Consider the following 27079-nt stretch of genomic DNA (forward strand, 5'->3'; position numbering starts at 1 on the left):
TTGTCAGTTGCTTTATAGACTTAAATCCTACTTCAGAGACTTGATTTGTTTCATAAGTGGAACACAAATACTACTCTTTTCCATACTGTTCCATACGTTTGAATGGTAGTGTATGTTGATTAGGATATTAAGTATTAATTTCATTAAAATACCCAAACTGACCCCAAAATTTCTTCTATATTCCATGTGATAACCAATACGGCATATCTGAATAGAAATTTATGAATAAAAATCTGAAAGAGTTTTTCTGTCAATATGGACTTCAATTTAGACCTGTGGATTCAGAAGTCCTGGAATATAGTGCATGAGTACTTTTATAGATTTATATATTTGATTAATATTTGTATATTGTGCTCTTTTTTGGTCTTTCTTAGAGCTCATAAGTGCATGGCAACCTTAAACTTTCATATATGGAGAAGAGCAACATGAACATTCTATAGAATTTGTTTGCATTCCATGGGTGGAAGAATAAAATACAGGTTTGGAAAAGCATGAAGGTGAGCAAATAATGACAAAATTATCTTTTTTTTTTTCTTTCCTTTTTTGGTCCACTATACTTATCTGTAATGTTTAGAGAATTTTACTTAAAGGGTTAGTTCACCAAAAAATGAAAATTCTGTCATTAATTACTCACCCTCATGTCGTTCCACACCCGGAAGACCTTCGTTCATCTTCGGAACACAAATTAAGATATTTTTGATGAAACCCGAAAGGTATATGACTCGTCCATAGACAGCAATTTAACCACCACTTTCAAGATCCAGAAAGATACTAAAGCAGTGTTAAGAAAAGTCTGCAGTGACTGCAGTGGTTCAATCTCACCTCTCGGATTTCATCAAAAATATCTTAATTTGTGTTTCGAAGATGATCGAAGGTCTTACGGGTGTAGAACGACATGAGGGTGAGTAATTAATGACTGAATTTTCATTTTTGGGTGAACTGCCCCTTTAAGTAATACTGCAACATGATGGTTTAGCAAACAATTGCTGGTTATCTTTCAGTTCTAGTTTAAACACCACTGAGTGTATCCAGGTAAGGAAAAGGCTATTATGTTAAATGGCACTCCAGTAACAAGATAGATACCACAAAGACACTCACAAACAGCCCCTGAGGGCCATAAACATCAGATTGAACATATTCACACTCTCTAATCCAGCCACCACACGTAACATAGGTTGGAATGTCTGTGAAAAACAATTCCAAAGGGGCAAAAAAGAAAGTGGGAGGAAAAGGCAGGAATGTTCCATGTGTACTATTTCCCACGAGCCATTGGGCGTGTTTGGCATACCATGCCACTGGAGATGTAGTGAGAAATGGTCCTTGCCTTGGTGCTGACAGCCTAGAGTTGCAGTTACCATAGAGAGGGGCCTAGATACTAACCCTACTCACACACACAGACACATACACATGTATACAGATGCCCCAAAATGTATTTGGACACTGAAGACACACTTAATGTATTACTTACAATGCATTAAAAACATGAGCAGGAGCTTATTTATATTATATATATTATATTTATATTATATTTTGCAATACATTTAAGTGTTCCTTAAGTGCCCATATACTGAAAACAGCCATTGCATTCTCACCATACTCTGTTTGATGTGCCAATCCCCTCAGCCTGAGAGGAACATCTGACCATTACCGCCTCATGCTGTTTCCGTTTCCTCAGATACAAAACTGACATCCTGAATGAGGTCACTGCTGTTCAACAACCCTCATTTCCAATCCACATGCCAGGGTCCAATCAGATTGAACCTACAACCATACGTCTATACTACTTGTGTTTATCATATTAACCAACATATTAGCAGTACAGTCCTGCTATAAGTTTACACACCCCTTGCAGAATCTGTTAGATTTGTCATGTTTTTTTTTTTTAAAGTGATCATAAAATTGCATTTTACTTTTTTTTTTTATTTAGCACACTAATAAAGCTACTTTATAAAATAGTCATTTAAGTTTGCCTCAATAAAATATTTATCAAACAAATAAGGAATGGGAAATGTGTAAACTGTGTACACTATAATGTTCAAAGTTTGAGGTCTGTAAGATTTTTATATTGTTATCGAAAGAAGTCTCTTATGCTTTACAACCCTACATTTATTTGATCAAAAATACAGTAAAACAGTAATATTGTGAAATATTATTGCAATTGAAAATACAAATAACAGGGCTCAACGCTAAGGATTTTTTCAAATTTTTACTTGCCCCGCCAAAATTTTCACTGGCCCCACAACAAATAATAATAAAAGTAAAAGACAAGAAAATGGGTCTATAAAAGAAGCATAGTTATTGTTTTTGTTGTCTTTGTTACATATAACCTCAATAAATAGGGTTATGACACCAAAAGCTACTAGATTGACTTAAATTTTAAATATTGTTAGACAAATAAACAGTAAGTAATAAAATAGTAACAAATAATCAAATTACGAGTAATAGCACAAATAAATACAACAGAACAAACATATAAATGAAATAAATGGTGCTTTTCAAGTTTTTCATGTAGGTTTAAACAGGAGATTTCCAGGTACAGAAATTGTAATCTAATGTATAGCTAACTATATAACTATAGATTAAACTTTATTAAAGTTAATCAGTCAAGAGCAGTTACAGATGCATAAAAATGTTTTTAATGTCAAAAATATAAAACGTTAAATACTATTTGAAATTATATTAAAAAAAAAGACACTTTAAATGTGAAATAAAACCCGCCAGTAGGTGGCAGCGAATCACTGTAAATGAGCGAATCATTGAGATTCAACCGATTCATTCAAACAGCTGATTCATTCAGGAAGTGTTGCTCAGAGACGCAAAACAATTCTGTGGACTTTAGAACTATTTTCGAAATACAGCGAAACAGACGATTTGGTGTCTAAAATGTAAGTCACTTGATATTAACTTCTTGTTCATTAAACTGTACGCTGAATAACTCGCTGAAAATCACATTTGTAATCATGCTAATATATGGAGAAAAATGGCGCTCTGTGTGTAATATTGGTTAACCATATTCAATTACATAAATATAAAATATATACAGTGGCATTTTTGCCCCTTATCTTGAATACTGGGCCATTCTAAAGGCATTTTAATAGACTAAATCACGCAGTGAATGCGTACACTATATGCACGCGCACTAGTCTAACCTACTAGACTACATCACGTAATGCATGCGATGCGTGCACTCAATGGGTGTGTTTTTGTTTGTTTTGAGTAAAGTGAGGGACATACTCGATAATATCAGATCGTTAAATCAACAAGTACGATATCATAGACGATATATAACGCACACCCAACAGCACTGGCCCGATCGGGTAGATCGTCTACTGCGTCGTTCATACTGGCCCCGGGCCTTCGGGCAGACCTTATAGAGTGCCCCAGGGATGACGCGTTTTTGTAGGCAAAACCCGGAAGCGAGTTAGCATTTTAGGATTTCCGGTTCCAATGCCGTAAAGTCTATGGGTTTTTTGAATGGGTTTTTGTAAATCGCCTGAAATAAGGTCTGTGGTTAACAAAGCCTCTAAATACTTTCACGTTTTGATCTATGACATAAAACACACCAGATATAACCAACTTGTGAGTTTTTAAACTTTTACTGCGTCTTCAAATCGGCGGTTGCTAACAAATTGCTAAAAGGGACTACTTCCTTTGGCGGAAGATTATTGTAAAGATTATCTTGATAGAAAAAACGTGTAAGTGTCATAACCCTTTGTTAAACACAGAGCTTATTTTCTGCGATTTTCCAAAAGTCTATGGGAAAAATGCATAGGCTTTCGATCGAGGGAACCCGTGCGATGCTAACGTCCGGGTTGGCCTACAAAAACGCGTCATCCCTGGGGCACTCTATTGTCGAGCCCTGAATAAATATATTTTCTGTCGCAATATATTTCAAAATGTTGTAACTTTCATCACACATCTTCAGTATCACATGATCCTTCAGAAATCATTCTGATTTGTTGCTCAAGAAACATTTTATCAGTGTTAACACAGGTGCTTCTTAATGTTTTTGTTGAAACCATTTTATTTATATGTATATTTCAGGATTCTTTGATGAATAGATAGTTCAACAGCCTTTATTTTTTACAAAGAAATATTTTGTAACATTATAAATGTCTATACTGTCAATTTTTCAATTATTCCTTGCTGAATAAAAGTATTAATTTCTTTTACAGAACGAAATGTAGATAAGGTTATTTATACTATAAACTCTCTTGATTTAAAGTAAACCAAAATGAAACAGTACTGCATTCACTGCATTCAAATTAAGGTTAATTCCCTTGAAAAAAAAAGCTCAACCTTTAAGTCCTTTAAGAACTTTAAGACCCTAAGTTCACCTTTGGCCACATCCCAAGAGGGCACTTGATAATAACATGACCTATTTTATAGCTCAACTACAACTGAACATGAACCATAAACCCCTTCCTTAACTTTCTTTGCCCTCTTTCCAGACAGGTAGACAGACGTGTTCCTGCAGGAATGTCCCAGTGTTTTGCTTTTGAGAACAACTTAGGTATGTCACCCCAGGATGAAAATACCAGCTACATTCCTCTCTAGCACCTTTCTGTCCAATCAGCTCTTAGGATTAAAGATGTGGGCTGCTGTGGGGCGATAAGGGCAGGTTTGCTGTTTACACACAGGTGGATCTTTGTTAGATGACCCTGACTATGGCTTTAATCGTCAAGACCTCTCGATGCAGGTAAAAGCTGCAATGTTCAGGCATGTTCAGACATCTACAACAAACAAAGAAGCCAGAACTTTCATAAAGACTGCGATGGGTTATTAACATGCAGGAAAGAAATCAAATGGGGGAAGGAAAAGGGGGAGAGTGTTAATTTGAAAACAACATTTGTTTTATGAGCCACTGAGAGAGGATGAAAGATAAGACTGCGGAGAGAAAGACAAAAGTGTTACGAGATCATTGAGAAGTCAGATCTATGATGAAGAAACAGAAGGAGCAGGCAAGGCTTGACACAAAGGGCTTTTTGAGTCCTGGTGCTTTACGCAAGACATGATGTGGGAGGACATTCCTGACGACTCCATCGGCTCAGCTGTAACGCACATGGGACGATCAAAGAGGGATCACACATTTCAAAGTCTCACCCAGAGCTGCAGGACGGGTGGTGTCAGCCACACACAAGTTTAGCGTTTCGGCGGACGGGTGGGAGATTTAAAAAGGGAAATTGTCTGTCAGCCTCTGTCTGTTTTCATTCCTTTCCCTCATCAGATCTAACACGATCTCTGGCAGAAACATGGTCGCTTTCCAGGTCATTTCCAAATGTGTTTGGCGTAGGCTGATCTTGGTTGTGATAGCTGGGTTCATCTTTTTGTCCTACGTAAAGGGGCTATGTTCAGAATACTAACTACTTTCTGTGTACTGCCACTCTTAAAATTTCTTTGCTGACATTGATGGTTCCATGAAGAACCTTTAACATCCATGGAGCGTTTCTATTACACTAAAGTTTTTTTTCGAAATTCGATTTGATTATAACTTGTTTAACAGAGAATAAATTAAGGGATATTCATATCCATTCTGAACATATAGCTTTAGATACAAGATACAGCATGAATGCAGGCTTTGTGCTGGCTCTGAATTTATAGTGTCATGTTAAAGAGATGCCATGACATGCTTACCTTTTATTAGAGGTCATTATCTTTTGATTAAAGGTCATGCACTCGCCTCTTTAACAATATCAGCATAGAAAGCTCATCTGATCACTCAAAGGTGATGAAGCAGCGCTGCTTGTATAGTCCAGTCTGTCACATGTGACAATGATCTCATTGTGCCTGGATCTCAGCTTAATATGGGATTCCCTTCATGGCATGCAGCTCATTTACGAAGGGTTGAAGCAGCCCCCTTGCTTCCCCTGGACACACTCAATGATGCGAGATCTGTTAGGTAGACAAACCACTCTCTGTTCTGAGTTTCCTCCCCTTCTAGTCTTTCACTGACTATCAGGCCACTGAAAATCATTATGTTGCAGCAGGGTGATATTAATGCTGTTATGTTTAAAAATAACAGTAATTAGCTATAAAGACTGTAATTACAACAGCTATTTGGAGCAGTTTGTGGCAGTAGGGTGAACATGACTTGCAGATATTGTTTTTTAATTAACAGCTTGAGGAACTGAATAAATAATTCGCCTGCACCATTATAATGCAAGATTTTTTAAATTTGTCTGAAAAAACATATTAAGACTTTTTAAGTCATTAGCCCCAAATTCCAAAGTTAACAAATGAAAGAGTGTGGAATGTTGTTACAGCTGCATCTGGCTGCCGGGATAAGAACCATAAGGAAATCCACATTAGGCTGCAAAACCTTACGTAATATTATCCTAACACTGTTCGTCTCAAGCACAGATTTCTTTGAAGAAGCCATTACTATTATATATGAAGAGCTTTTTACATGTAAAGCCACTTTAATAGGTCAGTTTACTTGACTAGAGTACAAATTAAAACTAACACTGTACGAGTGCATGTTTTTTATTTTTTTTAATTTTTTTATAAAGTTTGACAATAAATTAACACTCACTAAATCCACCTACCCTCATGACCATAATTCAGTAGCCTACTTCTTATTAAAATATATTGAAATTAATGTTCTATATTTTGTTTCAATAATATTTATTCTTTAATATTTTGTATTTTGAGGGGATTTCTTGGTACTATATTATTAAATTATGCACTATTTATTTCTATATAAAATACAAATATTAAAAAAAAATATTATTTCAATTAAGCAGTAATTAAGTTGAAAATTAATCAAATTTAAATAACATAGCCCTACATAAATAAATATGAATAGGGTTGTGTATTCCCTAGTTGCATATAAGAGTATTTTCAGACATAATTACTTACTTTTAATAGGTTTTGCATTTGGATATATATTTAGACATTATCAAAGAGTACTTCATTGTAAGACCATTTAGCCTTTCATGTCCAGATATTGAGTGTGTGTGTTTATAAAGCAATTGCTGTAAAAGTCACCAAGATTCGTACCATTCAGTTGAAGTAAAAATGTAAAAATTGTAAACATTTTTGTTTAAAAGACTTTTTAGGGATAAAAAAAAAAAAATAGTAAGGCCTGGTTTCACAGACAGGGCTTAGACTAAGCTAGAATTAGGCCTAAGTTCAATTAGGGCATTTAAGTACCTTTTATAAACGTGCCCTAGAAAAAAAAAACATTACTGATGTGCATCTTAAGACAAAACACTAGAATTAAGCCTTGTCTGTGAAACCGGTTTCCTTACTGGCATATGGTTTCATAAAGAACCTTTAATAACCATGGGACATTTCCACTGTACAAAAGTTTATTTTGATCATTAAAATTCTCTTCACAGTAAAAGGAACCCAAGAATTAGAACCCAAAGGACCTATTCTTTGAGGAACCCAACGTGGTTCTTTTATGGCATTGTTGTGAAAACCTTGTTTTGGAACCATAGTGAATCACCTGACTCTGATGTTTTTGAATTCAAACAGACCTCGTGCATGTGTTTGTCTTGTTGCAAGGGTTACACCGATTGACAGAATCATCACTTAGCACATGCAATTACTGTCTTTATAACATCTGCACCATACTCAACAATGATTTCACACCTGTCCACCAGTGAGAGCTCTGTGAGTCAGCTAGATCACAGGTTAACACACCTGAGCCCAACTGTAAAAATGTCGAGTGATAGGTCCAGCATCTGGTTCACTTATAGCATCTAGAATCCCTCTCTCTGTCTGTTTGCATGTTTAATTCTTTTCATCCTCTCGCAGTGACTCATGAAATAATTGCTCCTCTTATGCATGTAATAACTGTGTGCTGAGTGTCATAGACACATAGTGTCATAGTGTTTTTACAACCATAACATCTGGTTTGAGGGTTCTAACACTATTGTTTTTACACACTAGATGGGTAATTTAAGTATACAAAAATGTACAAAAATAACTATAAACTTTCAATTGTTTGTTGAGTTTGTTCAATCTGGTTGATTATTTTTTCATCGTTCATTGATTCAATTTCATTGTCAGAGACATCTCATGGCACAAGTTCTTTGTTTTCTTTCAGGATGTTTCAGAAGTGGGCTATTTCATTGCCTCTGGTGTTTGATGTTTATATGATGCCAATCTCTCAGTTCAGAGTCACGATTCAGTGCCCATCTTGAATTCAAAAGACAAAACACATGCCAATGGCTTGTGCCAAGAGTCGATCATAGATTAAGTTAGAGACTGCAGCCAAAATAAATATTATCATATTTATAGTTTATTTAACCATTAGGCATAAGCAAACAGGTACTGAGTGATTCTTCAGTTAGGGACACTTGAAAAAGAAAATATTTTAAATTCATTTGACATTTACCTGTATATTTTTTATAGAGAAGACTGACTCAGAATACTGCTGTCTTTACCATCACACCAATCAGTTTTTCAGACAGTATTTTTTTTTAAAGTTTATGGTGGAAATGAAAGATGAAGAAGTTAAATGAAGATAATTTTGTTGGTATACATTATTTTAAGTTGATTCACAATATTTTAAATATTATCGTTGATATATTCGTTGATTACCGAACTAGTCACTATCACTATCACTGCAATAACAAAAATCCATCACAAATACCATAAATGTATTCACATAGATGGATAATATAGACTAAAGAAGTTTCATCTTCCAATATTTCAAGTAAATGTCCCTAATTTAAGAACTAGAGACAGTGTGCACTTATTTTGAGTTATTACACTTATAATAAAATGCCACCTTCCATTAAATAAAGGTTTATTTCAAGGTTTATGTGTGTAATGATAAGAAGTCTTACCATTGTCTTAACGATGTCTGTCATCCTGAAAGGCAACTCCAAAGACACTTACTACTGAAGGTGCGCAGCGCTCTTCGTCAAATATCCTGCGCGCTTCCAAATGACAGAAAGAAAAGATAGCCTATCCAATATTTCCCCTTCTTTAAAAACTCCAACTCTCCGCCGAAAGTTATTGATAAAAACGAAAACAAGTGAAACAATCTGATCCTAATAATTAATTTCCAAAGATATTAAACAAGTCCTGTGGCTCTTTGGTGACTTAAAGGCGCTGTCCTGTCGCTCTTGGCCAGCGGCGACTCCGCTGTACTGTGGAATGCGCAACAGCTGGAACTAGACCGTACTCTGATGTGCGCGTGCGCATTTGATCCCCCGGCGCGTGCAGTTCAGCTAGCACTGATAGTGTACTGTTTGTTTATAGAAAGGATAAAACATTCACCTGCCTTTAAAAAACAAGTATGGAATTGAACAGAGATTATTGATAGTATGTTCTTAATACAAATGTAATGCAATTTAATGTTTTCTGTTTAATTTATTAATATGTTAACACTCGCTACTAACCCCAATCCCACCTGCCCTCTGACCATAATTATGTTATATTATATACTATATACTTCTCTCTCTCTCACACACACACACACACACACACACACCCACATGGGTTTTGTGGGGACATTCCAAAGACATGATCATTTTTATCATTGTACAAACTGTATATTCTATCCCCTCATCATGGAAAACGTTCAGTATTTTTACATTTTCAAAAAAGCATCACTGATTTATACGTTTTCCTCATGGGGACCAAAAAAATGTCCCCACAAGGACAAGGATTTTGGATATAGCCATCTTTGTGGGTACATTTTATTCCCATGATGTAGGGTATTCCTGAGGAAAAAAAAAAAAAAAAAAAAAAAATATATATATATATATATATATATATATATATACAGTGGGTACGGAAAGTATTCAGACCCCCTTAAACTTTTCACTCTTTGTTACATTGCAGCCATTTGCTAAAATCATTTAAGTTCTTTTTTTTTTGACAGAAAAACACAGAATTGTTGACATTTTTGCAGATTTATTAAAAAAGAAAAACTGAAATATCTCATGGTCTTAAATATTCAGACCCTTTGCTCAGTATTTAGTAGAAGCACCATTTTGATCTAATACAGCCATGAGTCTTTTTGGGAAAGATGCAACAAGTTTTTCACACCTGGATTTGGGGATCTTCTGCCATTTCTCCTTGCAGATCCTCTCCAGTTCTGTCAGGTTGGATGGTAAACGTTGATGGACAGCCATTTTTAGGTCTCTCCAGAGATGCTCAATTTGGTTTAAGTCAGGGCTCTGGCTGGGCCATTCAAGAACAGTCACAGAGTTGTTGTGAAGCCACTCCTTCATTATTTTAGCTGTGTGCTTAGGGTCATTGTCTTGTTGGAAGGTAAACCTTCGGCCCAGTCTGAGGTCCTGAGCACTCTGGAGAACGTTTTTGTCCAGGATATCCCTGTACTTGGCCACATTCATCTTTCCCTCGATTGCAGTCGTTCTGTTCCTGCAGCTGAAAAACACCCCCACAGCATGATGCTGCTGCCACCATGCTTCACTGTTGGGACTGTATTGGACAGGTGATGAGCAGTACCTGATTTTCTCCACACATACCGCTTAGAATTAAGGCCAAAAAGTTCTATCTTGGTCTCATCAGACCAGGGAATCTTATTTCTCACCAACTTGGCAAACTCCATGTGGAATTTCATGTGTCTTGCACTGAGGAGACGCTTCCGTCGGGCCACTCTGCCATAAAGCCCCGACTGGTGGAGGGCTGCAGTGATGGTTGACTTTCTACAACTTTCTCCCATCTCCCGACTGCATCTCTGGAGCTCAGCCACAGTGATCTTTGGGTTCTTCTTTACCTCTCTCACCAAGGCTCTTCTCCCCCGATAGCTCAGTTTGGCCAGACGGCCAGCTCTAGGAAGGGTTCTGGTCGTCCCAAACATCTTCCATTTAAGGATTATGGAGGCCACTGTGCTCTTAGGAACCTTAAGTGCAGCAGAATTCTTTTTTTGTAACTTTGGCCAGATCTGTGCTTTGCCACAATTCTGTCTCTGAGCTCTTCAGGCAGTTCCTTTGACCTCATGATTCTCATTTGCTCTGACATGCACTGTGAGCTGTAAGGTCTTATATAGACAGGTGTGTGGCTTTCCTAATCAAGTCCGAATCAGTATAATCAAACACAGCTGGACTCAAATGAATGTGTAGAACCATCTCAAGGATGATCAGAAGAAATGGACAGCATCTGAGTTAAATATATGAGTGTCAAAGCAAAGGGTCTGAATACTTAGGACCATGTGATATTTCAGTTTTTCTTTTTTAATAAATCTGCAAAAATTTCAACAATTCTGTGTTTAATGAGGAAAAAAATGAACTTAAATGATTTTAGCAAATGGCTGCAATATAACAAAGAGTGAAAAATTTAAGGGGGTCTGAATACTTTCCGTACCCACTGTATATATATACACACAAACACACACAAGATAAGATATAAACAATGATAAAATCAACCAGCTTCCTCCTCTCACAATTATCTAAAATTAAATTACAGCTGTCAACTCAAAATATCCACTGACAAACTATTTGTTTAATTAACATACAGAGTTTACAATGTGTGTCATAAATTCTCACCCACCGTCGTTCACACCCTACATCCAGTTTGTGATTAGAGGTCACATGTGGCTGAATTCTTTAGTAAACAGGATGCTCCAGCACATGCTCATCCATGGTTTTCTTATCTCAGAAACAGGACAAATGCCTTTTACTAAATAAGTAAGCTCTCTATGTGAAGGTTGTCAGCAATTGTAGAATAATAGCTTTGTTTTATATAGTTTCAGATGCTGTTATGCTTGGAATCAACTGCTCTAGGTATGTATATTTGCCTAAAACTCCATCAAAAAATGCATCATTACTCTTTACAGTCCCCAAATGAGCTGCACAAACAGAGGGAATGGAGAACTGGATTACCTTTGGTCAGTTCATAGATGGTCAGTGGTGCCCATACAGTCTCCCTTCACCTTGGAGCCCAGGAGAACCCAGCAGAACCCTCAAACAAAAAGGCAGAAGCTACGAGCATTCAGTGAGTTAGAGAAAACATTGCAGCATGTCCACTGTAACAGTCGTTACCCACAAGGCCACATCGGCGTGTAATTACACTGCAGTTAGTGTCCCTTTATTTAAGTTACTGCATTGCTGCCGACATGAAAAAAACAACCCCTGACATTCTTTCATGATCTGGAAAGAAATAAAGTGGGAGTGAAGAAAGGGAGAGTCTAAAGTGTGAAAGAGAGGATGGAGAGAAGGAATTTTGTTTGTCAAGGCCTTTAAAAGACCACTGGTGCACACTTTCATTGAAAGAACAAAGAATGTCATAGTTTAAAAATGCAGCTGGCCAGGTCACTATGTTTTGAGCTCATCAAAATTTTGGCAAGATGTTTTTTAAGGTTTGGAATTACATATAAAACCATTGAGATAGAAGGGTCTAAAAGTTTGACCACTAAAATTCAGGTATTCAAAATGTAATTTAAAGTTTGGAACATTAAAAAAAAAAAAAACACTGGCTACATCACAAATAAAGCTTCCAAAACGCCAACAAATCCAAATGTTATTCTGAAAACTGACCATCATTGAGATCATATTACCGAACAAAACTGACCATCATTGAAATCTCATAAAGAAACAAAACTGACCGTCATTCTGAAAACCGACCATCATTGAGATCTTGTAACCGAACAAAACCGACCATCATTGAAATCTCATAAAGGAACAAAATTGACCATCTTTGAGATCTCGTAACCGAATAAAAAAGATGTCATTGAAATCTCATTACCAATTAAAACCGACTGTCATTGAAATCTTGTAATGAAGCAAAACCAACTGTCTTTGAAATCTGGTAAAAGAACAAAGGAACACAACTGACCGTCATTGAAATCTTGTAACTGTACAAAACCGACCATCATTGAAATCTTGAAAAGGAACAAAACCGACTGACACTGAAAACCAACCATCAGTGAGATCTCTTAACCGAACAAAACCGAGTGATGCCGAAAACTGACCATCGAGTTTTTGTAACCTAACAAAACCTACCATCATTGAAATCTTGTGAAGAAACAAAATTGACCGTAATTGAGATCTCGTAACTGAACAAAACCGTCCATCATTGAAATCTCGTAAAAGAACAAAACCGACCATCATTGAAATCTTGTAATGAAACAAAACCGACTGTCTTTTAAATCTCATAAAAAAACAAAAGCACAAAACCGATCCTCTTTGAAATCTCATGACAAAACAAAACCGACTGACACCGAACACTGACCGTCATTGAGATCTCGTTCCCGAACAAAACTGACTATCATTGAAATCTCGTAAAGGAACAAAACTGACCGTCATTGAAATCTTGTAATGAAACAAAAATGACCGTCTTTGAAATCTTGTAAAGAAACAAAACCGACTGTTATTCTGAAAAACTGACCATCATTAGCCGTGTTTCCACTGTCGGGCCTAAAGCGGGCCTGCTAGTGCCTGCCAGGACCAGTCGTGTTTCCACTGTCACTTCCGGGGCTTGATCATGCCTCGTCAGGGCTTCCTCGGGGCCGACGGCCCGGGTTTTTCGGGCCGCCTAATACCTTGGTCCAAAGCGGGCCAGCTCGGGCTTGAGGGAGTGGTTATGAACAAAGGCGGAGTTTATTTGTATGTGGAGACGGAGGCGCCATGGATGATTACATGTAGGTTACCAGCTAACATCAGCATTAAAGACTTTTAAAATCATTTTAGCTCAAAACTCACTTTCAGACAGCAGCAAGTGTTTGAAATAACTTCTGTTTGTGATCCGATCAATGTGGATTTTGATCACCAAGACTATGCGCGCTATTACCGTAGTAAAGATGGTAAATACGACGGCTTGAAGAAATCAGACAAATATACGTAGGCTATCACAATCATGTATTTATTTTAACTGCCAGCACGTCTCGTCTCTCAACGGACTGATATCCATATTTAGCTCCGCATATTTCATAAAATAAAGCAACTCCATTTTTTCGGGATTCCATTTCTTTGTCCCTGGAGAGAGTGCTAAAGCTCCTCGGGTTGTAGAAATTATTATTCTTTGTAAATGTGATGTAAATACTGTCCTATGACTACAAATAAACAGAAACAGACGCGACTGAATAAGTACATGTGTCGTCTTTCTTTTGTGAAACAACAGTAAATACCACTTTATTTCTGTGACTAATGTTTAATTTTGACACAAATTAATTCATTATGATTAATTTGTTTGGTAAAACATCGATGCTTGGGTTTTTAACTTAAGTAAACAACAAAATGCCAACAAACGCCTGCTTTTATCATGTTCACTTTATACAATCTCACTAGTTTCCAGTAATTTTTTCCGAATATTTTTCTGATAAAACTTCCATTTGTTTGTGAAATGACAGGTTTGTGTGACATTGTTCCAGAGAGGCGTGTTACGGCAGGTTTTAGTGAAGCGCTGCGGAGCTTCTGGCCCAACGGTGGAAATGTAGTGTGATTTTTGGGCTCGGTGCTACAAGTCCGGGGCTATTAGCCTAGCCTGGCCCGCTGAAAGCTCTGGCTCGCACTGGCCCGATAGTGGAAAAAGGGCTATTGAGATCTCATAACCAAACAAAACTGACCATCATTGAAATTTCATGACAGAACAAAACTGACTGACACCAAAAACCAACTGTCATTGAGATCTTGTGAAAGAACAAAACCGACCATCATTGATATGAGATCTCATAACCGAACAAGACCACACATCATTGAAATCTCATATCAAAACAAAACCGACTGTCTTTAAAATCTCATAAAAGAACAAAAGCACAAAACCGATCGTCTTTGAAATCTCGTAACGAAACAAAACAGACTGTCTGAAATCTTGTAAAGAAACAAAACCGACCATCATCCTGAAAACTGACCATCATTGAGATCTGATTACCAAACAATACTGACCATCATTGAAATCTCGTAAAAGAACAAAAAAACGGACTGTCTTTGAAATCTCATGACAGAACAAAACCGACTGACACCAAAAACCAACTGTCATTGAGATCTCGTAACCGAACAAAACTGACCATCATTGAAATCTCGTAAAAGAACAAAACCGACCTTGATTGAAATCTCCTAAAAGAACAAAACCGACCATGATTGAAATCTCGTAACGTAAAAAAACGACCATCTTCGAAATCTCATGGCAGAACAAAACCCATAAATGCCATAGAAGAACCATTTTAGTTCCTCAAAGAACCTTTCAATGAACAGTACTTAAAAGAAATTTTTTTTCTGTTGTGAACAACACTTTAATCTAAAGAAACCACTGTAAAGGACCTTTTGTGGAATGGAAAGTTTCCATGGATGTAAAAGGTTATTCTTGGACCCACAGAAGTCAGTAAAGAACTTTTGTTTTTAAGAGTATATGATGAAAATAAATAAGAAATATGGAACATTCTGCACTATTTCTAGGTCACTAATCAAACTAGCAAATTTATGAAACTGATCATGTGACACCTTTGTACAGACAGTCAGATGTTCTTGCCTCCACTGAAGATTATGCTCTTTAAAAACATCTCAAATCATGCTGCAGATCATGATCATCAGGTGTTATTTCAGTTCAGAGACACCCAGTGTAACTCTTCACTCTGATTGTTATGCTAATTTGTAATGAAAAAATTGCATAGAATGCAGTATTTTCACTATAGGCCCTATGGTATGTTTTCTGATTCAAACTTTTGCATTTCTCTCTTAAAAATTCATTATGAATATACAACTCAGGGGAAACATTCCCTTCGCGATAACGGCGGTGAACAAAACCTGTGATTTTAAAGCCAAAAAGAAGGAGAACAGCTGTGCTGATTAGATCTGTCTCCGCTTTCTTTCTCTCTTCCTAAATACCTCCATGCTTTGAGCACATAATTGTTCCTTCATTGGATTCAAATGCTCTGTGTGGACTAGTTCACATGGTACTGATCATTATCTGATGGCTTTCCCATCCTAGAGTCCACAGAAAACAGTCACTGGAATGTGGATATGGTCACATAGAAATGCAGGTGTGGATGAACCTCTTGTGCTCTGCAGGGTCCTGGATGTGGAGCATAATTTCTGTGAATACTCTTAAGAAATACTGAAGAGCAATAAAATAAACTGAAATTAGCTAAAGATGATTATTGAAAAAGTAAAAAAAAAGAAGAAAAAAAAAAAGAATACCAGCATTCCATTTTAAAGGCAATCTCACAAAGCCTGTCATGCTTGTGTCATATTTCACACTAAAATCAAAATTATATTTTTATATTTATAATGTCACAATGGAAAATTTTAACATTTTATTTTTAATTATAAATTATTTTTTGTGCCAATAAGAAGTTGGTACAACTCATAACTTTAATGACAAAAATAATAATTAAATTATAAAGTATCCATCAATATTTGTTATAGTCATTTATTTTTATATACTATAAAGGCAAATAATAAAATTATAAATTACTTTTTTGTACCAATAAGAATTTACAGAATGTATTTATTGGTAAAAACACCATTTTTATAACTTTAATGAAAAGAAAAAAGATATATTAATTAAATTATAAATTATAATTCATCATGGCAATATTCATTGTAGTGCCAAATTTCTAAGAAAATCAAGACAATTATAAATTACATTTTTTGTACCAATATGAATTCACAGAATTTATTTATTGGTAAAAAACACCCTATTTTCATAACTTTTAATGAGAAAAAAATGATGTGTTAATTAAATTATAAATAATTATCCATCATGCCAGTATTTATTATAGCCAAATGTCTGAGAAAATCAAGGCAACAGAAAATAGAAAAAATATTTATTTACTGCACCAGCTGTAAAAGAAAAGATGTTCCTGCCATGACCGTGGTCCACATCTTCCACTGAATAAAATGCAAATGAAGACCACAAACTGTGGTTCACATCAAGTACACATATGAGCCACATTTAAACTACTCGTACAAAATACACGACACTTTATTTTTCATGATATAACACAAAAATCACTGAGCCTGTTTGTTCTCGCCCCAATATTCTGAAATTCATATATTTTCTATATGACAGACTAAACATTTAATATTTATTAAAATATGTCCTAAAATATTATAATTAATCATAAATAATTACACACATTAGTTTTTTTCAATACACAACGTACATGAACAAGTGCTGTTAAAAAGAAAGAAAAAACCTTACAGTGTAATTAGCAAAACATGGGTATCAGACTAATGGCACTTATATGGTATCCGTCACCTCTTGATATCACATGCAGTGACCTCCATGTGTCCCCAGTTCTTTGTGGTCAGCACATCTTCAGTCAAAGAAAAGGTCATGTGCCCTGTCGATCTTGAAGGAGGAGGTTATTTAAACTAATAACAGTGCTTGCGAAGTCCACAAGTTCTACGAAGTCTGAGGTGATGATATTGACCCCATCTATGCCTGGCTTTTGTGCCTCCACCCACGTCATTATGGTTGGAAGGTTCCTGTGACAGAAATGCATGTAAGAACAGACGTGAAGGATGCACTGAATAGTGCATATTCTAATAAACATACTGATTTATGGTGCTCATGCACAAATTAACCTGCATTTACACTTATTTTCAACTTTATCTCTTCAATAATGGTCGAAAACAGCATGTGCACTACCTTTCAAAAGTTTGGTGGCAGTATGAAGACTGGAGTAATGATGCTGAAAATTCAGCTTTGCCATCACGGGAATAAATTACATGTGAAAATATATTACGATAGAAAACAGTTATTTGAAATTGTGATAATATTTTGCAATATTACTGTTTTACTGAATTTTCAATCAAATAAATGCAGCCTTGGTAGAGACTTCTTATACCGACCGAACACTTTTGTAGTTGTATATGTGTAGTTTTCTATAAATACGCATGCATGTATAATCAACACAATTGCACTTGTATACAAGTAGCTGTTCAAGTTGTTTTATTCACAGAGTTAGTTCTAGGTCAGCCAAGTCAGCTCCAACTAGAAATAAACTTCCCAAGCACCACAGTCATCTACAGCAGCAGCCAGGACAAAACCAGGAAATGGGAAGCTCAGACTGTGTTTTTCCTGGAATAATAAACAATCCAACATCCACACTCAGGCAGAATTAAACAGCTTCCTCCGAGACGGCTGTCTCAATAGGATGTCCGCTAAGACACAGCACGAGGATCCATACTTCTGTGTCGAAATAGCATACATTATGTAGCTTATATACTATATGTATGGTACATAATATGCAAATACTGTATTCTGTATGCATAAATCAAAAATTTATGAGGGGCCCCCTTCAGCCTGGGTCCAATGAGTAGGACCTTAAAGGACCCCATCATTGTGATGACAGATTATGTTTTTGCTAAATCTGGATTTACCAAATGTGGGGCTGCCACCTAGTGGATGATTTTAAAATTATACCAACATATATACACAGTAAAATAAATAAATAAATATCCATTGTTTTGGATGTTCGTTAAGTTCTGTTGCAAAATGTTTTTTTTAGATTTGGTCTAAAAAAATGACAGTGTGAATGTTAAGCAAACCAGAAATAAATGTATTATTTTCTTTTTTTGATTCAGACCAAAAGAACCAGGAGAACTGAACTACAAGTGTGAGCACTCTTATGCTTAAATGAAATGAAAATGTTTCCTCCACCTAAATACTCACTTCTCCACCAGGTAGTTTCTTAGCCCTCGTACCAGGCCCTTGGCGATGGTCTTGACACGTGGGGTTAAAATGGCCTGAGATACATGAAAGCTGCCGTATTTGGCTCGTTCACCCAGTGTGGTCTCCAGGAACTGGATGAGCTTGGTGGTGTCTGTGGTATTGGCCCAGGGAGCCGGAATTTTACTACCAGGCCACATCACAGGGCAGCCCTCGGCAGATGGATGATGGTAGAACACTAGGACCTGTGAAACCAAACACAAACGTGAGAAACTGAACGAGCCATTATTCTGAAGTCAAAATGACATGACGAGCTCTGATGATGATAATATTATTAGTGGTGTTTCCAAAAGGCTTGCTACGACTCATATTTAAGCTTAGAGAACAATCTATGTTAAAGGGATTGTTCACCCAAAAATGGAAATTCTGTCATCATTTACTCACCCTCAAGTTGTTTCAAACCTGTATAAATTTCTTTGTTCTGCTGTACACAAAGGAAGTTATTTGGAAGAATGTTACAAACATTCATGAACTATCCCTTTAAAGTAAATGATCTTAATTATCAAGGAGAAGTGTGATTATAAAAATGGACCAAACTTAACTCAGGGACTTAAAGGGATAGTTCACCCAAAAATGAAAATTCTGGGTTACACTTTATTTTGATGGTGCCCTTTAATTATACTGTTACCTATAAGTAATGTTGCACTTACACCTAAATGTCAACTAACTCTCATTAGAGTATTAGCAAAGACTATATAGAATAACACAAGACGTGTCACTCGTATTGTTTTGAATGGGAGAAAGTGTAACGTGCAATATGGCGGAATAAGTCCCGCCTTCTAAATAAGAGCCAATCGCCGACTGGTAAAGTCATCGCGTCACTTCAGCGGCCGTTAGAATCACCGGTTTCTATAGAAACAGTCAGACGCGTGCCTCCGAAGAGACGCGCATTTAGGTCTGCGCATGCGCATTAGCTTGATCCAGCCTGAAAAATACACTTTTTTGTCATGATTCGAGCGTTTAGAAACTAAATTTATGAGCCGGTTGTTGTAAGATTTCATTGGTGATTTCAAATATGAAATTTAATCGTAAGGTTGGCAAACAGTTTTGGAGAATTTGATGTTTCCCCATTCAAAGAGATAAGAGCTGCATGATACCCAGGATGCCCGAGAGGCGTTTCAAAGATGGCCGCCGAGTGAAATGACTTGTCTAAAAGGGACTTTGGTATTAGTAGACCGTTAGGGTTAGTAGAATAAGTTGACATGTAGTCTAATTGCAAAGTTACTTATGGTCAGTAGAATGCCTGTTGGGATGATGACAGAATTTTCATTTTGGGGTGAACTATACCTTTTGCAGTGTTTCCCACAGAATTTAGTGAGACTGTGGTGGGTGGACATCAGCCCTTCTAGGGGGGTCCGGAAGAAAATTTGGACATTTTACATTTAAATGCATAAATCTGGTGCATTTTGTAAGCATAATTGACTACAGCAATGAAGAATATTGTCCTTTGTAAACAATTTTGTGCTCTAATAGTAGGTTAATTTAGTTATTGGTTGCTTATAGACATGAATGGTGATGGTCGGCAACATTAGTCACATAAACAACAAATAGTAAATGATAAGTTTCATAAGTGGTCAAACATACGTTTGAACCATTAAAATATGTAGCAAAAGAGGTTACCTTTGAAGGTTATCTACCTCTAGAATAATTAGTGGGGGCCGGTAATACATATTTATTATGTACAGTTATTATTTCCTATTGGTGTGTAATGGTTCAGATTACTCATGGTTCAGTTTTTATTACAGTTTTAAGGTTACAGATTCGGTATGGTTCGGTATGTGCTATGTTCTGGGGAAAAGGACTGTCAAAAAAAAAAAAAAAAAAAAAGAACAAAAAATCAAACTACAAGCACAAAAATGTTGTTAAATTACGAGAACAAATTCGTTAAATTATGAATTTGTTCTCATAATTTAACTACTTTTTTCTCGTTATTTAATGACTTTATTCTCAACATTTTATCTCGACTTTTTTCTTGTAATTTAACGAGTTTATTCTCAACATTTTATCTCGACTTTTTTCTTGAAATTTAACGAGTTTTTTCTCGTAATTTAACGAGTTTATTCTCAACATTTTATCTCGACTTTTTTTCTCGAAATTTAACAACTTTAATCTCAAGATGGTTTTATTATTATTGATTTTATTTTATTATTTTGGCCCTAACCCTTTTCCGTGATAAAGTGTAGACGACTAGACGTTATTATTAAAGAATCATTGTTTAGTTATTGAAGCATTGTGAGATCGCGACGAGCTTTCATCTCGTTGCGCGCATTCTGCCGCACCATATCATACGCAGCACTGCCTATGCCTGCTTTTATGCTTTTATGTTTCTGGATGTTATTGATACTTTAAAAACAAATATTATGTATATAATGTATCACCGTTTATGCTGGGATCTGTAGGTTGTGGCTAGGGCTAGGCGACATGTAGCCTAACATAAAAGTGGAACATGGAAATCTCGTATGTACTGAGAAAAAAAAACGTTTTATACTTTTTATTTTGAATGCATTTCCCGTGTGCAGTCAGTGTCCGGGTGTATGGTCTATGCAGTGTTCTCACGCACAGCACCCCCAACCTAATCTCCCCGCGCCCCTGCGGAAATAGCTTCCTTTCGTCTTCTATGGGGTATTAAGAAACACAGTGGCTGCGTCCAAAAACCTAGGTAGCTGTCTTGCTGCCTCGCTATCTTATAAGTGAATGACTTGTATGGCAGCGTTTGTGCATGAAGGTACCTCACGAAACTGATTTCGGACAGACTTCTGCAGTTTAAAAGTTTAATGATCTACAGCAATATAGGGCGAGCTTTGGTGAGAACTAAACAAATATTTAATTACTACAGTAGTAATTTCTCGATTAAAATGATATCAAAATTTAAATATGTTGATCAAAATCGTACATTTATACACAAACGGAGCAGCAAACGCAACCTTCGGACGCAATCTTTATTTTTCTAGCTCAACTGTCACAGAATGGAAAGTACAGGATTGTGGGATATCAAAGGCAGCTAAGGATACATCTATGCTTCCTTCAAAAATCGATCAGATGAAGGTATCTCATGAGACAGGAAGTGAAGCTAACATTGGATTCGGACGTGCCTTGATGCCTTCTTACCTTGAAATGTGTCCTCGGAAGGAAGCATTTTTCAGTTTTCGGACGCAGCCTATATTTCCGGTTCTCACATATTCATATATTACGAACATTATATTTCCGGTTCTTTTTGAGACAGTGGCGGGACAAATTAGAATGTGGCGGGCCGCCACAGTCTAGTTAATGTATGGGAAACACTTACCTAGGGACCAGGGGCCAGAAACATAGTCTGTCTTAAGAACTAGTATGACCAACAATCAGTCTAACTTTTCGGTATCAAATGCGACCAATTTATGTTTTTTTATGTAACTGACTCAAAAAAAACCTTATATGGCTAATTTGTAAGACTTAGATTTAGCAGTTTATGCAACCGGCCCCAGAATTAGAGACTTCTGGGTTCTAGCAAGTAAGCACTTAGTAACCGCCCAAAACCCAGAAACCACTTGGTAAAACCAGCTTAGCAATCATATAGCAACTATCCACAACAACACCCCAGGGCAGTGTTTCTCAACCTTTTTGACTCCAACACCATTTGACTTCACCCAACGGTCCTATGACTTTTCTGTCACATGTGCTTTAGAAAGTTATGACCAATAAAAATGTCTTTGTATTCTTTTAAACTAAAGTTGCGCTATCTCATAACAAGCGCTTGTCAATGCATGCGTCTGTTGTTGTTACATTCACAGTATTTAGTTGTTGAGAACCACTTCCCTCATTTATGGTGGTTAATACCGCACACAGGCAGATGTAACCAGCAACTCAGCAAAACAACAGCTACAGCAAATATTAACAGAACTTTTAAGATCTTAGTTCACCACCTTCTCTGTTACTGAGCAGAATCAGTTATTTCCACAAAGACTATCATGAAAATGTGCTAATCTGAAGGTGTTCACAAATAGCATAGTGCTTACAAGGGTATCCAGTTTTTGCCACTTGTACACCTGTCTGTCTCCATCAGAGTGGAAGTGAGACATTAATCCTAAAGTGATTAGGGTCAGTACACAGCAGGAATAGCTGCTGACCTCTGGTGCAGCACACCATAGACGCACAAAGAGTCGTTCGCACTAATTCAGGCACAAGTTGGTAACAAAACAGTCTGAACTGCAAATTTGGTATTACAGCAAATTGCAAACCCACACAATTTCCACTTATTTCCAGTCATTTCATGTGTTGGCATTTGTATCAGTAACAGGAAAAGCATTTAATTTTTTTTTACAGCTGTTTTTCAACTCATTTTAGGTCAGTTTCAGTATGACTACATTGCCAATCTCTATGACGAAGTCTTGTGTCTTTTTAAAGTGTTAAAAAGTCAGCCTCTTCTTATTAGTGTCACTGTTTTTCCCCTAATCTAAAGGGCCCTAACTGTTATCAAAAGTATCTATATAGTTGTTGTTTATTATTATATACCATCACACTAGCATCATTGAGAAAATGTGAAAGTGAAAATGACTTGATGTGAAGGCCAAGTATGGCATTTAAAGGAACACTCCACTTTTTTGAAAATAGGCTCATTTTCCAACTCCCCTAGAGTTGAACAGTTGAGTTTTACCATTTTGAATCCATTCAGCCGATCACCGGGTCTGGCAGTATCACTTTTAGCATAGCTTAGCATCGTTAATTGAATCGGATGCTCCTTTAACCCATCCAAGTTAGTGCGCGCACACACATTAGGAGTAGTGAGTAGTGAACACACATACACTGCAAACTGTGGACACACACACCCAAAACAGTGGGCAGTCATTTGCTGCGCCTCCTGGGGAGCGAATGGGGGTACCTCAGTTGTGGGTATTGATGGTGGAAGAGAAAGCTATTCACTCCCCCACCTACATTTTCCTGTCGGTATTGAGGATCGAACCCACAGTACTGACATTAGCAGATCTGAAAATATATGAAAGATAGTAACAGATCCGCTCTATTATAAAGCGTAAAACATTTACTGTCAGATTTGCTTTTTTCCTCTCGTAAAATCACATTTTAGGATTTCGACTTCATTGTTATCATCAGATAGGTCTAATGTCCACAACGTGGCATCCTTTGCTCACCTGGTACCTGTTCTCCCACAGATAGTTTAGAGTGATCTCCTCCACCACATCAATCTTGCAGAGCTTGTGGCCAAACACATCCTTCAGCATTTTGATTAAGTAATGATGATGCTCCTCGCTCATTGCATAATGATGATTAAAGTCTAAAAAAACAACCTCTTTCTTGTGCGCGTTCAGAAAATTGTTAATGTCATTAAGGCCATCACGTACTTTGTGTCCAAACAGCCCATGTATAAAGTATATCTCGTGGCCTGGTTCTCCTGGTTTGGTGGACACACGCAGGTCGAAATAGCGTATTCCTCCCTCGAGCTGTTCCCTGAAGGTGAGGTTCTGAGTCATGGACCACTTCTTCATCACCTTCTTGGCAAGAAAGCGGAATATCGCAACTAGATGCTTCACATATGCTTTCTGGTCTGGACCGACTGGAGCTTGCTCATCCACCCAGAAGCTGAAGGAATCATGAGACCCTAAAACATGAACACAAAGGCAGCATCAAGACAAATTCAAACATTTTATATATATATATAAATATATATATATATATATATATATATATATATATATATATATATATATATATATATATATATATATGGATGCATTTAAAATAGTTTTAAATACAGCTTTCAATAATCATTTGCTGACTAAAAAGAGGATTTTAAATCTTTAAAGTAAAATAAAACATAAAATAACTAAATTATGTAATATATTTCAATATGTAATATGTTATTAATATATTAATATTAAATGTATATATAAAAAAGGAATAGAAATAATAGAGAGTAGGGAGAGATTATTAGGAAGTAGAAATACATAAAATATATAAATGAAACAAGTATATTTAAATGTATAATTTTATTAAAATGAACAATTAATATTAAGAATTCTTTGATCCTTTACAGCAACCTGTGTGTATGTTACTTCAAGAAAGCAACCATACATCTGTTTTTTATTCAATTTAATTTTATAATTTATAATCAGTATTTTATTTGATTTATCATTTAGTCATTATTAGATTTATTTTATTTATCATTTAATAATTTATTCATAATTTTATTATTATTATTCAATATTTGTGCTTTTATATGTAAGCAATAAGGTACGAGAGGCTGTGCCGTATCGTGAAGTCTGAAGGGCGTTGTAAGGCCTGCAACCCCTTCCGCTATGACTTATTCACGATACAAAACTAGCCTCAAGTACCTTATTGCTTTTATAAAACTTTTATTTACCACACAATACAAATATTAAACCAAAAAAATATGTTTCAATGCAACTTTCATGATTCATGAAGTAAAATCACCAAAAGCCTTCCTTCCGCGGGAAAAAAATAGCCCCTGATGTGAACAGCAACAGAAGTTACATTATTACACCATTAGATGGCGCAAAGACTGTCTTTATGAGCGTATCATTCAGTAGCAAAGACCTTTACATTGAAAAGACTGAATTGTTGTGAACACTGAACAAGACGCAACTGACAAATGCTTTGACTAGAGCTGTCAGTCACGGAAAACCCCTTAAAGGGATACTCCACCGTTTTTTCATATTAAACTATGTTATTCCCTTAACTAAGACGAGTTGATACATACCTCTCGTCTCAGTGCGTGCACTAAATCGCTCTGTCTTGCGACGAAACTTTGTTAGCACTTAGCTTAGCCCAGTTCAGAGAAGCTACCAAACACCTCCACGTTTTCCCTATTTAAATACAGTTACTCGAGTAGTGTAACTCGACCTAGGACGGTGACACAAAACAAAACGTTGCGCCAAGCACTTTGACTTGGCGCAGTAATATCTTCACTCGTGAAAAGTCCTCTCACCGGCCCCCGCTCTCTCTCCTCCTCCCTCTCATAGGAGAGGTAGCGGGGGCCGGTGAGTGGACTTTTCACGAGTGAAGATATTACTGCGCCAAGTCAAAGTGCTCCCGAGCACTTGCTATGGTATTCCGCCATACAATATAGTTATACATTTTACACGCTTAGAAAAGCGCAACGTTTTTTTGTGTCACCGTCCTAGGTCGAGTTACACTACTCGAGTAACTCTATTTAAATAGGGAAAACGTGGAGGTGTTTGGTTGCTTCTCTGCTTGGCCCCTATTGAATGAACTGGGCTAAGCTAAGTGCTAACAAAGTTTCGCCGCAAGACAGAGCGATTTAGTGCACGCACTGAGACGAGGTATGTATCAACTCGTCTTAGTTAAGGGAATAACATAGTTTAATATGAAAAACGGTGGAGTATCCCTTTAACTGTTAAAAGGACAAGATATTGCAGCGGACATTTAAGCATAATTTTTTATTATGAGCATAGGACTGACCTGAAGGAAAATGCTAAATCTGCATGAAGGTAATACTTTCTCACAATACTCTTCTAATACAGTAAGCTTCAATGAACAATATAAATTGAGAACATACAGTTTACTTTGCTAAGAGTGGTTGCTATGGGTGTTGTGATACACAGAACCGTTGGGTGAAGCGGTCATAGCCGTGTTTTATCGTGAATAAAACACAGCTATCAATCAAGGACAGGAACTAACGGTTTTATAATACTAATTATTTTACTTATTTACTTGCTTTTACAATGCTGGCTATTGTAGTTTAATCTTATGATTTTATGGTTTCAATGGATATTTATTTACATGAGTAACAGATCCATTTCAAGGTTTTTAACATCACAGGATGATGTTGTGAAGGAGTAATTTTCCATTTTTAGTACACTTATATATATTATACATTGATAAAATAATAAAACTTGTTGGATTTGTACTGAAAAATGGAAAAATATGCAAGATTATTATATATATTAATAAACTGCTCTTTTTTATTGTGATCACTTCATCTCCTGCTTCTGCTCTTCCCTAGTTTTCTCAGTCAAGCTCTCAGATTGATGGAAGACTGTGTTCATAGAGTTTTGGGAACCAGACAATATTTGCTGTTGACAGGTTTAACTGGTCTTGGACAAGACAAAACTGATATCTCACATCTTTTGAACTAGGAAACTGCCTACAATTGACCATGAAAACGTACATTTAATTACTCTTTTAACTAAATAAACAAAGTTATAGTGTAATAAGATGATTATTATAGTCCTAATTATTATTATTTATTAAAATATTTCATACATCTATTTGAAAAATGACCAACTTTTGATAGGATGGGCCAATTCGCCTCACCAATTAAACAGCTATTAATGGAAAATAATACCTCGTTTCACTTTTGAATTCCCTTTTTAAATTAAATGTCAAAGGTCAGAGAAGTTCTCTCACCAGGAACCGCCAGGTACTTGAGGGGCATTGATGTGAGGGCAGGGCACAGAGAGCCCATCCAGTCGGCATTGGAGGTGCTGCCTGTGGGTCGTGTCTTCAT

At 36.5% G+C, this 27079-nt stretch overlaps 2 protein-coding genes across 3 annotated transcripts in view; both read right to left on the reverse strand.

Moving 5' to 3' along the window:
* Positions 1-9126, reverse strand: part of phldb2b (pleckstrin homology-like domain, family B, member 2b) — a 45874-nt gene extending 36748 nt beyond the window's left edge. Inside the window, exon 1 of one of the 2 annotated variants that reach the window (XM_067377903.1) lies at positions 8799-9126. In XM_067377903.1, the coding sequence (XP_067234004.1) occupies positions 8799-8822 (24 nt within the window). In that variant the 5' untranslated portion in view covers positions 8823-9126. The remainder of the gene's footprint in view (positions 1-8798) is intronic. The other variant, XM_067377904.1, reaches the window with a different exon arrangement.
* Positions 9127-17197: 8071 nt separating this feature from the next.
* plcxd2 (phosphatidylinositol-specific phospholipase C, X domain containing 2) lies at positions 17198-27079 on the reverse strand. The gene is made up of 4 exons (XM_067378746.1): positions 26980-27079; positions 23724-24190; positions 18541-18782; positions 17198-17351 (listed from the first exon to the last, which is right to left on the reverse strand). Exons 1-4 carry the CDS (start codon positions 27077-27079, stop codon positions 17198-17200), a joined length of 963 nt encoding a protein of 320 aa, XP_067234847.1.

The sequence above is a fragment of the Chanodichthys erythropterus genome, chromosome 23, assembly GCF_024489055.1.
Source record: "Chanodichthys erythropterus isolate Z2021 chromosome 23, ASM2448905v1, whole genome shotgun sequence".
Taxonomy (NCBI): Eukaryota; Metazoa; Chordata; class Actinopteri; order Cypriniformes; family Xenocyprididae; genus Chanodichthys; species Chanodichthys erythropterus.

Bases quoted from the DNA above. Each gene is read 5' to 3' on its own strand.
- plcxd2 (XM_067378746.1), bottom strand. From the start codon at position 27,079: ATGAAGACACGACCCACAGGCAGCACCTCCAATGCCGACTGGATGGGC. The intron at 24,191-26,979 runs GTGAGAGAACTT...TTCATGTTTTAG, and splicing joins CAAGTACCTGGCGGTTCCTG to GGTCTCATGATTCCTTCAGC. The intron at 18,783-23,723 runs GTGAGCAAAGGA...TTGGTTTCACAG, and splicing joins TGTGGGAGAACAGGTACCAG to GTCCTAGTGTTCTACCATCA.